Below are 13,709 nucleotides of genomic sequence, written 5' to 3' on the forward strand. Positions count from 1 at the left end.
GAGCTGTGGAGCCAAAACTCCACTTGTATTCTACCTGGTGTGGGGCTCCAGCAGGTATGAAGACAGCATCACCTAAGAACTGCACAATGGCCCAGCCTTGCACGCCATACTCTTCATAGAGTCGCTTCCGGAGGGTCTGGTCCAGGTACCAACTTTGGTCATGAATTGGGTCATGATCAGGGGGATTCTCTTGGCCTTGTTCTTCTCCAACCTGAAGCCATGATCAAAACGCAAAAATGGGAAAATTAACACAGTAGTTCTTTTTATCCACAGTTTTTCTTTGTGCAATTTCAATTACTCTTACTTAATCATGGTATAAAAATACTAAATGGAAAATTCCAGAAATTGTATGGTATGACTACCATGATGAAATCTTGCACTGTCCAGCTCTGTCCTACCCTGGATATGAATCATCCATTGCCCAAAGAACCCAGATAACCACCTAAAATCTGTTTCAGTTCAGACTGACTGTTTAGGAATTACAGTACTTGTGCTCAAGAAATCTCTATTTTCCCTATACCAAGATTAACTCAAAATGGATCAAGGATCTTAATATCAGACCCCAAACTCTTAAGTTGATACAAGAAAGAGTAGGAAATACTCTGGAGTTAGTAGGTATAGGTAAGAACTTTCTCAGTGAAACCCCAGCAGCACAGCAACTAAGAGATAGCATAGATAAATGGGACCTCATAAAACTAAAAAGCTTCTGTTCATCAAAAGAAATGGCCTCTAAACTGAAGAGAATACCCACAGAGTGGGAGAAAATATTTGCCAACTATACATCAGACAAAGGACTGATAACCAGAATATATAGGGAACTTAAAAAACTAAATTCTCCCAAAACTAATGAACCAATAAAGAAATGGGCAAGGGAACTAAACAGAACTTTCTCAAAAGAAGAAATTCAAATGGCCAGAAAACACATGAAAAAATGCTCACCATCTCTAGCAATAAAGGAAATGCAAATTAAAAACACGCTAAGATTCCACCTCACCCCTGTTAGAATAGCCATCATCAGCAACACCACCAACAACAGGTGTTGGCGAGGATGCGGGGAAAAAGGAACCCTCTTACACTGTTGGTGGGAATGTAGACTAGTACAACCACTCTGGAAAAAAATTTGGAGGTTACTTAAAAAGCTGGACATCGATCTACCATTTGATCCAGCAATACCACTCTTGGGGATATACCCAAAAGACTGTTACTCCAGAGGCACCTGCACATCCATGTTTATTGCGGCACTATTCACAATAGCCAAGTTATGGAAACAGCCAAGATGCCCCACCACTGACGAATGGATTAAGAAAATGTGGTATCTATACACAATGGAATTCTATGCAGCCATGAAGAAGAACGAAATGTTATCATTCGCTGGTAAATGGATGGAATTGGAGAACATCATTCTGAGTGAGGTTAGCCTGGCTCAAAAGACCAAAAATCGTATGTTCTCCCTCATATGTGGACATTAGATCAAGGGCAAACACAACAAGGGGATTGGACTATGAGCACATGATAAAAGCGAGAGCACACAAGCGAGGGGTGAGGATAGGTAAGACACCTAAAAAACTAGCTAGCATTTGTTGCCCTTAACGCAGAGAAACTAAAGCAGATACCTTAAAGCAACTGAGGCCAATAGGAAAAGGGGAACAGGTACTAGAGAAAAGGTTAGATCAAAAAGAATTAACCTAGAAGGTAACACCCACGCACAGGAAATCAATGTGAGTCAATGCCCTGTATAGCTATCCTTATCTCAACCAGGAAAAACCCTTGTTCCTTCCTATTATTGCTTATACTCTCTCTACAACAAAATTAGAAATAAGGGCAAAATAGTTTCTGCTGGGTATTGAGGGGGGGGAGAGGGAGGGGGCGGAGTGGGTGGTAAGGGAGGGGGTGGGGGCAGGGGGGAGAAATGAACCAAGCCTTGTATGCACATATGAATAATAAAAGAAAAATGAAAAAAAAAAAAAAAAAGAAATCTCTATTTTACTTAATGGTCTCAAAGTACTAAAGGAATGATGATATTAATTAATGAAGTGCTTCCTTTAAGTGGAAAGATAAAATTACAAGAAGACATTTTGAGAGAAGAAGAGGGGAAGAAAGACTGATTATATTCATGTAACTTTTATCATAGTATATTGCTATAATTATTCTTTTTTATTATTAGTTGCTGTTATTAGTCTCTCAATGTACCATATTTATAAGTTAAACTTTATCACAGGTATGTACGTATAGAAAAAAAGTTTGGTACTACCCAGTTTTGCATATTCACTGGGGGTCTTAGAATGTATTACCCCTTGATAAGGGAGAATTACTATAAATACACAAAAAATTAATTTTTTTTTTTTTGGTGGTTCTGGGGTTTGAACTCAGGCTTTCACACATGCTAAGCAGGCACTCTACTACTTGAGTCACTCCAGCAGCTTCTAGTATCTGCTTTATTCTACTTAATACCTTCTAGGTGTGGCCATTTGGGCATTTTGACATGAGATGATACCTTGGCCAATAGGTCTTTTTTTTCTGTGTGTGTTGCTGTGGTTTGAACTCAGGGCCTCACACTTCCTAGGCAGGTGCTTTACCACTTGAGCCATTCTGCCAGACATTTTCAGTTGGGTATTTTTTCGAGATAAAGTCTAACTACTTTCCAGGGCTGACTTTGAACCTTGATCCTCCAGATCTCTGCCTCTCTGCCTTCTGAGTAGCTAGGATTACAGGTATGAGTCACCAGCATCTGACTTGGGTTTTTATTTTGCTTGTGGTGCTGAGGATTGAATCCAGGGCCTTGGACATGCTAGCAAGTGTTCTACCACTGAGTTACATCTCCTGCCCTTGTTTTTTTAAGACAGGGTCTCACTGGGCACTGATGGTTTATGCCTATAATCCTAGCTACCCAAGAAGTAGAGATCAGGAGGATCGAGGTTCAAAGCCAGCCCTTGGCAAATAGTCTGTAAGACCCTATCTTGAAAAAAACCCATCACAAAAAAAAGAGCTGGTGGAGTGCCTCAAGCAGTAAGAGTACCTGCCTAGCAAGCATGAGGCCCTAAGTTCAAACCCCAGTGCCATACTGCCCCCACCCCCCAAAAACAAACAAACAAACAAACAGACAGACAAACCAGGGTCTTGCTATGTTGATCAGACTAGACTTGAACTCGAGATCCTCCTGCCTCTGCCTCCTTGGTACTGGGATTACAGGGTGCCAATAGATCTTTAATACCAAGAGACTCCACATGAGAGACCTGAGACAGCTATCTCAGTCTCCAGACCCTTAACTTTTGATTGGGGAGCACAGCCCACGTAGGGGCATACCTTTCGGAGTAGTTCTCGGATCTTCTCTGCATCCTTGGCTGCATAGATGTGCCACAAAGCACCTGGCTTCTCTTTTCCATCGTGAATCCTTTGCTTTGTCACCTCATCAGCATCTCCTTCATCAATTGTCTTGAGCACCTCTGAAAAGAGCAAAATGACAATTTCAAAGTAACCAGTCATGTTAGTACTTCTGAATAAAAAAGCACAATGTGAAACAAGTTTGGCGTCTAGTCTTTATCTTTCTGGAGTAATACTATAAAGAATCAAAACTCATATTGATCTAAGATTCTTACACACAGGATGAACAACACTCAACCTTTTCTCTTTGCAGTACTGGGGCTTGAACTCAGTAGCTTCATCTTGAGCCACTCCAGCAGCCCTATTTTTGTGAAGGGTTTTTTGAGACAGGGTCTTGAGATCTATTTGCCCAGGCTAGCTTCGAACTGTGATCCTCCTGATCTCTGCCTCCTGAGTAGCTAGGATTACAGGTGTGAGCTGCCCCACTGGTGACTTTTTTTTGGTGGTACTAGGGCTTGAAATCAGAACCTCACACTTGCTAGGCAGGTGCTCTACCACTTGAGCCACTCTTGCTAGTCCACTATTTTGGAGGTATAGTTTCTTTCTCCCTTTCCTTTCCTTCTATCGCTGTGTCTCTCTCTTAAAGATTATAGTATTTAATGTTTATCAGGTTAAATTTCTATAGCAAGTAGGGTGGTAACAGAAGAGTTACTGGAGCACAGATCACATGGTAGGGAATGTTCACTGGGTGATCCCAATTATACCACAGGCTAAGTGACTTCTAGCATTCTCCATCTTTGTACTTTCATTGTTTCCACCTTTGCTCAAGTCACCTGGTTTTCCATGACCATCACTGTATAGTCAATGATGGAATTTTTGTTTGCTTTATGCCGTAACCAGCATGGATTAAGATCTTCCTATCTGTGCTTCTGGGTGTAGCTGCATGACAAGCATGAGCCACTGCATTCAGCCGCTGGTTGAGATGGCGGTCTCATGATCTTTTTGCCTGGGCTAACCTCAAATTTTGATTGTCCAGATCTCTGCCTCCCTAGTAGCTAGGACTGAGTACAGGCTTCAGCCACTGCACCCAGCCAATTATCAGAGAATCTTCAATGGACACACTATCCATACCATCTTTGTCAGCAGTAACAGTGCCCAGGTTTCTAACATGCCTCTCTCTCTCTCTCTCTCTCATTCATTCATTTATTTTTTATTGCTGTGCTAGGGATACATTGTGGCATTTACAAAAGTCATAATATATCAAATATATCACACTTGAATTCACCCTTCCATCATTCTCCTTTGTCCCCTCTCCCCTCATTCCTGGAATAGTTTCAGTATGTCTCATTTTTCTATTTACATACATGTGTTTTTTTCTCTCTCTCTTTCTTTTTGACAGTACTGGAGTATGAACTTAGGGCTTCATACTTTCTAGGCAGATGCTCTACCACTTAAGCCACTCTGCCAGCCTTTTATTTAGTTGTTGGGTATTTTTGAAATAGGGTCTCACTTTTTGCCTGGGCTAGCCTCAAACTGTGATCCTCCTGAGTAGCTAGGATTACAGTGTGAACCACTGGTACCTAGCTCAACATGCCTCTCTTGACCCATGGGGCCACCATGTTTTTTGGATAGAAGATTGAAGTGAGGACCTCAACTAGGATAACCTTGTGTATTATCTCCAAACTGATGGGTGTGGAATCCATGCTGGTCTTTAGGCAATCTTGTAATGTGTTCAAATACCACAACTGGCCCATTTGCCTTTTGCTAGAAGTGGATGATGCCCTGCACCAGGATATTGGCCTTTAGTACACACATGATCTTCATCCAGGTCTGAAGACTATGAAAGCATCAGGTGAGACACACTGATACAAATTAAAATATATGTGAATTCTTTTTTTTTTTTGGTGGTACTGGGGTTTGAACTCAGGCTTTGTGCTTGCAAAGCATTCACTTTACTGCTTGAGTCACAACTCCAGGACATTTTGCTCTGGTTATTTTAGAGATGGGGTCTTGTGAACTACTTGCTATAGCTGGCCTCAAACCTTGATCCTCCCAATTTCAGTTTTCCAAGTAGCTAGGATTACAGGCACGAGCCAAATCCAATGGCACCCGTCTTTTTTTGTTGTTGTTGTACTGGGATTTGAACACAGGGCCTTGCACTTGCCAGGCAGGTGCTCTACCACTTGAGCCATGCCACCAGCCTGTTACTAGGGTTTTGAACTCATAGCCTCATACTTGCTAGTCAGCCACTCTACCACTTGAGCCCTAGCCCCATCCACAATCCTCCTGATTTCTGCCTCCTGAGTAACTAGGATGACAGATGTGAGCTTCTGCCTCTGGGCTTAAGTTACTTTTAAAAGATTGTCTCATTTTCCCTAAAACTTCCATAAATAAACTCATTAATTTTAACACTGAGATTTTAGCTGCTCTCCAACGTATCCAAGCCCTACTGGCTATTAATACAATGAGAATCATAGCTTCTTTAATGCCTTTAAGATAAGTTAGATATTTAGACTGCATGATATGGCAGGAAGTGCAAATATGCAAATTGTCACATTTATGCTTTATTTTTGTGCAGGTGACCTGGCTTTACCATCTGTCACCCTATAGCTGATCTGGCTAATGAGCCTAGTACATGGGGTGGGCCCTTCTTTTTTATTCTTCATGAGGCTACACGCTCAGTACAAAATTATTCCCAGAAAGAGAAAGGCTCTGGTCAAAGGTACACAAGCAGCACTCTTCTCTGCTAGAATTTCTCTTTGTCTAGAAACATCCACTGGGCATCAACTATATATCAGGCTTTGAAGAAATTTAAGAAAAATCCCCGGGGGAAATAAAAAGAGAGAGAGAGAGAGAGAGAAAGCAACTCTCCCTGAGAAGGGATACACTCAATTCTACTATTCATCATCTGAAGCATTTTTCTCTAGAAATCATACCTTCATCATGAGCACCCTCCCCGATGGGGATCCCAACATACACCATCACATTAACGGCATCAGACACATCTAAGTGAAGATTTGTTGTGCCAACTCTTCTATCTTCTGCTGTTATCAAGCCTAAACATGAAAGGAAAATATGTTAGGTGAAGGGGCAATATTCAGAAAAATCCATATAGAACCTACAACTGGAAATATGCTCAAGGATGTTATTTAGATGAGTACTGTTGGGAGAGTGAAGTTTGCCTGCATATCAAGAAGTCAGGGCTGTGGGTTGGCAGAGTTGTCAAGTGGTAAGAAGAGTGCCTGCCTAGCAAGTGTGAGGCCCTGAGATCAAACCCCAGTGCCACCAAACAACAACAAAAAAAGGCAGGGCTGGGACTAGGGGGTGTGGCTTAAGTGGCAAAGCTTCTGTCTAGCAACTGTGAGACCTTGAGTTCAAATACCAATATGGGGGAAAAAAAAAAAAAGGAACTTTGAGCTGGAGTTATGGCTCAAGTGATAGAGCAGTTGCCTAGTATAAGGCCTTGAGTTCAAGCCTCAATACTACAAGCAAAACAAAACAGCTCATGATTATAATCCTAGCTACTTGGGAGGTGGATACTGGGATGGATATTGGGAGAACTAAGGCCAGCCCAGGCAAAAAGTCTGAAAGATCCCATCTCAACCAATGAAAGGTTGGGCATGGAGGTGCTCACCTGTCATCCCAGCTATGTGGGAAGTATAAATAGTAGGATCACAATCTAGGCCAACCCAGGAATAAACATGAGATCCTATTCAAAAAGTAACTAAAACAATAAAGCAGGGAGTGTGGTTCAAGTGGTAGAGCATCTGCCTAGCAAGTACACGGCCCTGAGTTTAAACCCCAGTATGGCCAAAATAATAAAGTATAAAAGGAATCAGGACTAGGGGTGTAGTCCAGTGGTATAGTATACTTGCCCAGCATGCACAAAGCCCTGGGTTTGATTCTCAGCACACACACACACACACACATACACACAAAAAAAGAAAGAAATCACTCTCCTTATCTCTCTTATATTGTTTTAGACTGATTTTTAGCTTGGGTGACACTAACATTAATATTGGCCACAGAAGCAATAAACTCATAAACTCATTGATTGGGCCCATGTGGATATTACACAAATCAGCAATGACAAAGCAAACAAATTCGAAACTACCCTGGATACTATTAACTTCTCCAGTACCTGTTATCTGCCCTCAATCATCACTATGTATGACCCTGATCACAGATCTCCCTCTATAGGTGAGTCCCCAAAAGGGGCAATTCTGGATTCTCCCTCATACCATAGGCGTTGTACATCTTGGGGCCCAGATCAGGCCTTACAAAGTAGCTGGGTAGCCTAGAGGCCAGATTGAGCCTGCCATCTCGTTTGGTATATTCTGGTAGAGGAAGGTTCTCCATCAGATCTTCAAACCTATAAAAGGGCAGAAAAGATTCTAACTTAGTTTGTTATGGGAAGAAAGCAAAGTGGTAAAGTTCACTTTGCTGTGATTACTTTGTGACTGTTTCAGTCAGGCAGAAGTCTCTGAAGATGGCTACACTAACCTTGTTGGCATCATGTCCCGAAAATCTTCCCCAGGAGGCCAGTCCTTAAGTTTGAGCACCATTGGCTGCCCATCTTCTGACCTGAGTCGCTCTGGAAGAGAGATATCATTCCCATAAACATCTGATGGGATGGCTACTGCCCAATTTTCTAGGAACTAAGTGTTTTAGGAGAAAACACATTTTTATTTCAGAAGTGTTAACTCCCATACTAATCTAGGTGGGCTCTGTTTTCCTCACTACTGTAGTACATGGCATATTTCTCCATTTCACAGGATTTGATCCCCTTTTCTCAAAATGAAGGTACTCTGCATCCCCTATAGTCTAACATGCTGAAGCCTGGGCCTATTCTGGGAGCCAAAGGATTGCTATATAAACTATAGGGTTGGCACACCAGGACAGAAGGGTCCTCCTACCAAGAAGATATAGTTTGTTATTTCAGGGGAAGAATTGGTGCTTAATTCCCAGTCTGCCATTATTCAACCAGATATTAAAGTTACTTACTGCATATGATTTCAAAGCCATCCCAGAAATCCCGAACTTTTACATCAGAAATTATAGCACAGTTCCTGCAATTCACCAAGTCCACATCCTGGTCTCCAAATTCCTGGCTAAAGGCTTCTGGCTTCCAGAGTTCAGACTTGAGCTTTTTATGTACCCCTGAAACAAGCACTGGCTGTGGAAACAAAATTATCCCAATCAGAGTCATCTAGAAAACACTGTTAGCTCCAAGGTCTAAAGGACCAAGTAGGAGGGTATCCTGGGGAAGGGTCCATAAAAATCTATGGTTCCTTCCTAGTTTTATAATCTCTGGATTTCTACGTATCAGTGAGTGCTTCTACTCTATTGTTATACTGGATTCTTACCCTTGAGAACATGCCAGAAAAATAAATGCTGCTGCTCTGGTTACTTACCACTATATTTTGAAGTGACAGGACAAAAAGGTGACACATGCAACTTTGAGAACATTTCCTCACATTGTAAACTATCTAGACAATTCCATAAACTCCTTCCTCCTCAAACACCTGCTAAAGTATAAAAATGAGAGTGTCACTATTACATAAACTTCTGTGTGTCCTTCAAACACTTACCTAGAAAAGCACCACCCTTTTTCACCTACACCTTCATCCTACCCAATATCACACTTGAAGTTTCTCCTTCAAATGTGTCATCAATGGCAGCTCAACACTTAAGAGGAATTTTAACTGCCCTTTTAAGAGTACATGTTAGAAATAAAAGGATGCAACAAAGTTTTTAGGAATCTCCTTGTTTTTAAGACTCCAAGACAACTTGAAGTAGCAAGGATACCTACAATAAACTTACTATGTAAATCTCCCTGGCAAAAGATCTGCCAAAGAAGCCTGGAATTATCCTATTAGCTGGGCAGGCAGGCAGACAGCTGGTTCTGGGAAGTACTTATTTTTGCTTACCTGGCCTTGCTTCCAACACTCCCGGAAGATCTTCCAATTGTTTTTGTTGCTGGGGTCATGAAGGCACAGAAGCCTCCCATCACAGAGCCAGGAGTGAGAAGTATGGGGATCTAGTACATTTAACCCCATCACCATTTCCTTCACTTCCTTTTGGGTATCAGTCAAGTTGCAGGCCCTCTTTGAAGCATCTGAAGTTTTCTTATTTTCTACCACTGAGGCAATGATGTGGTCAAGAAAGTTGGGTAGGCTGGCCTTGTTCTTCACTCCCTGCCAGACACAAATCCGTCAGGTAAGACTGAATGAGGCACCATGAAAAGAACATTAAAAAAGGTGATTCACAACTATATTTACAATTCTGACCTATCAAATTAAATTCCACAAGTTATTAAAATGTCTTTCAAAATGGGAGTGGAGACAAAAAGTCATTATTTTTTAGTATTTCAAATTTCTCTACCTTTTATATTTTGTCTTACATTTATGAAAGAAAAGTACAGAAAGATCCTCAAGAGACTGGAGATTTAAGGAATGTCTTTGGCATTTAGTTGTATTAAGCATATGCATGTAGACTGCAGAGTTCACAAAATGCTATAACTGATTTTAAAAAGATCATTAGTTTGGGGTTTCTGGTAGGCATGTTCAAGGGACAGAAAACTTAAGTAACTGAAGTGACTTATTAAGGAAGTGGTTTTCTACCAGGGAGTATCTACCCCAACAATGAGGTATACCAGGGCTTCCAAGAGGAACTGTATATTCTGAAAGCAGTTGATTACTTTCCAATTCATCCCCCACCACTATCCCACTGAGCACTTCTTGTCTGCTTCAGCTGATGGGAAAGCTCAGGCCAAAAGAAGAAAATTTGTAAAGTCACAGAATGGAAGGAGGGGAGGGCTTTTGTAAACATGGTAATTCTATGCCTGAAGTACCATTAACCCCTATCTCTATAAAAAGCATATAAAAAAAGAGAACTAAGGGCAAAAATAAGTATGAATACAGTAATAGTTCTTATAAGTTACTTATCCAAAAGAGAAACAACCCAAATTGTACAGACTCACAGCTCATCAGATTTCAGTCACTAATTATAAAATAAAATGAGAGACATATTTATGTACTTGTTTGAAATGATCTGTAAGACATATAAACTAAAAAACAGAAAAGCAAGCTGTAGAACATTTGTGTATGCTGGTGGAGTAGCTCAAGTGGTAGTAGTGTACCTGCCTACCAAGATACAAGCTCAACCCTCAGTACCACCAAAAAAAAAAAAAAAAAGATGGAGAGAACATTTGTGTAAAGAGAGGAAAAAAAACTCTATAGAAATGACAGTATTTCTGAAATGGCACTCAAAAAACAATGGTGACCTCCAGAAAGAAAAATGAGTGTTTGAGAGTCAAAGAAGGAAGAAGTCTTTTCACCATAAACCCTTTTTAGATTTCAAATTTGTACCTTGTGAGTGCACTAATTCAAAAACACTATGACTACAGATCAAACACTATGGCACTGTTAATCTATTATGGTGAATAAAACTAAAAAATGCCTTTAGGAGAGGAAAGAGATAGACTAAATAAAACACAGTAGGTCAGACAGTAATAAGTGCTATGAAAAAAATAGAGCAGAGAAAAGTTATGTGTGGAGGATGAGAGTGTGATGAATTTTCACAAAGAGTGTTATATGAAGAAAGGTTTTCTGAAAATGACATTTCAGGAGGGAAGAAAAAAAGGTGATGATGAAGCAAGCTCTGTGGTTATATAGGAAGGAAATTCTAGGTGGGAGAAGTAACAGTGTAAAGGCGCTACAAAGGAAGTATGGTGGGACACACTCAAGGACAGCAAGAAGGTAGGTGTGGCTGCAACAGAGTAAACAAGAGAAGGGTAAGGTTAGAGAGGTGAGGAAACAAGAACAGACAGTGCCAGAGACTCAGTCCACTGTAAACTCTGTGAGAGAAACAGGAAGCCTTTGGAGGATTTTAACATGATTTGACTTACATTTTAAAAGGATTACTTTATTTGCTATGTTGAAAATAGATCATAAAAGGCAGAAACAAGGGGACCTGTAAGGAATTTGCCACAAAAATTTAGGCAAGAGAGGATGGTGGTTCAGATTAGAAAGGAAAAGGTAGAGCTACGAGAAATGAGTGGATTGTGAATACATTTTGAAGATCAAACTAAAAGGATTTACTGTCAAATTGGATATGACATGTAAATAAGATGAGAGCCCCAAATGATTCCAAGATGTTTGGGATAAGCAGTTGCTCACAAAGATGCTGCAGACCAAGAGGAACATGAAGGAAAAACAGGCATACAGGCAGATTAGAGTTCAGTCTTAAACCTTTGTGTTCAAGGTTTGAGATATACATATATTAGATATCCAAGAGAGTACACTATGAATGTATTGCCCAGATATAAAACAATTTAATGCCTGCAAGAAAATCAAGTGGATCAATGCAGTTATTTTTCTGCCTGTGAGAAAAAAATGTCAATGTTTCAATTTTTACTGATTTTTTAACATGGCACAAAAGGTTCACCACTTAAAAGGATCTCAAACATTTCTAAAACTTAATGTTAAGAGAGATCTTATTAGCTTGAGCATGTAAAGAACACAAGTCATCTTGGCACCCTCTAACACAGTCATCAGATCTCTGATGGTTCTTTCATGGAAAAGTAGCAAAGGTTAGAGTGGTAGGGGACACTTACTGCTGAGGATGTAGAGAAGACCGGGGGGAAGGGTATGCCTGTATCCAGGGGGGTTTGAGGAAGCTTTCCCGGTCCGGAGTGAAGGAGGTCTCGAAGGCTAGAGCCTTCAGTTTTGTTGTTGGAGGCAGTGGGACCCAGTAACAGACTGTTAAAAAGCTTTGGAGTCAACGGAGAGACTTTTGCAGTGGAGTTGAATGAGTCTAGCCCAAAGGGTGAATGAGACTCTTTATTGAGCACCGACCTCAGGGACCCTGCTTCTGTAAGAACATAAACAGGAATAGTATTAGACACGATAAAGAATATCTAACAAACAACTAACTTCTATAAATCAGCCAAATGGGAAGAAAGGAAAGACCCCCTTTCTCTGCCCCACAAACTATATAAAGGTTCATCTGGGCATACTATGAATACAGGAGGTCTCAGGGCCAAGGAAAAACTCTTCTACTTCTTCCTTTCTTTCCAGGACATGGATTATATGCTTCCTTTTATTCCCATCCCATCTTCTTCACTTTCTAACACTGTTAGGTCTTCAGAATACCTGTGCTGGAATCATCTTGGAGTGCTTGTTAAAAATAATGGAGATTGCTGGTCTTACCCCAAGAGATTCTGATTTAAGGACTCTGAGTAGGAGAAGGAATGTGTATTTTCAACAATTTCCATTTAAAACTACTGCTCTAGCTTTCAACTCTGGCTGCAGAACAAAAACACCAGGAAAGCTTGATAAAAACCTTATATCAATCCTGGCTAAAGAAGTTTTGTGAAGGGCCCAAGCCATGTGCCTTTTTAAAAAAGTTCCAATTCTAGAAAGAAATTCAGAAATTCCTTCATTTTATGTAATCAGCCAGAGAAAGCAAGTGGGATGTTTCACAAATGTGGATGGTAATATGTGAGTTTAAGAATAATCCAAAGGCTTCTCTCATAGTTAGGGTAGAGGTTGGTGTTTACGTCACCTTTTGTTTCTTCTTTAGCCTTCTGAGTTGCTAAATCCGCCAACCAATGCAGGGCAGAGGAGGGAGGGGCAGTGTCGGGGCACGGGGGCTTGATGGCTTTTAGCTCACTATTGCTATTTGATGATGAACCATCTGCTTTTAGGGGCTCTTCAGATCTGATGTCAGTGCTGTCAGCTTTAGGAACATGGTCAGGCTCTGGCATTGTTACCGGTGCAGTTCCTCCTCCACCTGAGAAGGTAGTTTCATTTCCAGAAGAGGCACTAGGGTTTATGCTAGGAAGCTAAAACATGGAAAGTGTAGCACTGGTTAGAAGCGCTGTTAAGAGTAATGAGCGTGGGTAGACAAAACTGAACACGGCTACCAATGACTGCTTGACACTACATAGGTCTGAGAAGAATAATCTGAAACTATCTCATAAAGTTATTTCATTCATTCTCTAAATTCAACATACATATTTATTAAGTTCTACCATGTGCCCAAAACCAAGCTAGGTTCTATGGAAAACAAAGTAAATAAGAATTAAAGTTTACAATCTAAAAAAAAAAATATTTAGCATGTCTGAGATCATTTCTACAATGGAAAATCAGTGATTAAAACTTGATCCTAAACAGTTGTTCTGGGGATCAAATGAGGGAGCATGTGTGAAGTGCCCGGCATAGTTTTGGCACACAGAAATGCTCAATAAATGTTTATTACTTTATTACATTACTGAATTTTCCAAATGATCTGCTCTAATGTCAACTGTACTGAAAATATACCTTTAGTTCTCTCAGCATTCATCCCTGTGCCTATTTGTTTGTTTTGCTTATGAGATACTGGGG

The 13,709-nt window shown here is 40.6% G+C and overlaps 1 protein-coding gene across 1 annotated transcript in view; it reads right to left on the reverse strand.

Annotated features, from left to right (window-relative positions):
- The window catches only part of Kdm3b (lysine demethylase 3B), a 71,873-nt gene that overhangs the window by 5,219 nt on the left and 52,945 nt on the right, over window positions 1-13,709 (reverse strand). The window contains exons 14-22 of the mRNA XM_020156092.2: window positions 12,889-13,168; window positions 11,939-12,195; window positions 9,252-9,518; window positions 8,326-8,497; window positions 7,825-7,915; window positions 7,563-7,693; window positions 6,258-6,377; window positions 3,304-3,443; window positions 35-211 (exon numbers count right to left, since the gene is read on the reverse strand). Coding sequence (XP_020011681.2) covers window positions 35-211; window positions 3,304-3,443; window positions 6,258-6,377; window positions 7,563-7,693; window positions 7,825-7,915; window positions 8,326-8,497; window positions 9,252-9,518; window positions 11,939-12,195; window positions 12,889-13,168 — 1,635 coding nt within the window. The remainder of the gene's footprint in view (window positions 1-34; window positions 212-3,303; window positions 3,444-6,257; window positions 6,378-7,562; window positions 7,694-7,824; window positions 7,916-8,325; window positions 8,498-9,251; window positions 9,519-11,938; window positions 12,196-12,888; window positions 13,169-13,709) is intronic.

Source organism: Castor canadensis, chromosome 6 (assembly GCF_047511655.1).
Source record: "Castor canadensis chromosome 6, mCasCan1.hap1v2, whole genome shotgun sequence".
Classification (NCBI taxonomy): domain Eukaryota; kingdom Metazoa; phylum Chordata; class Mammalia; order Rodentia; family Castoridae; genus Castor; species Castor canadensis.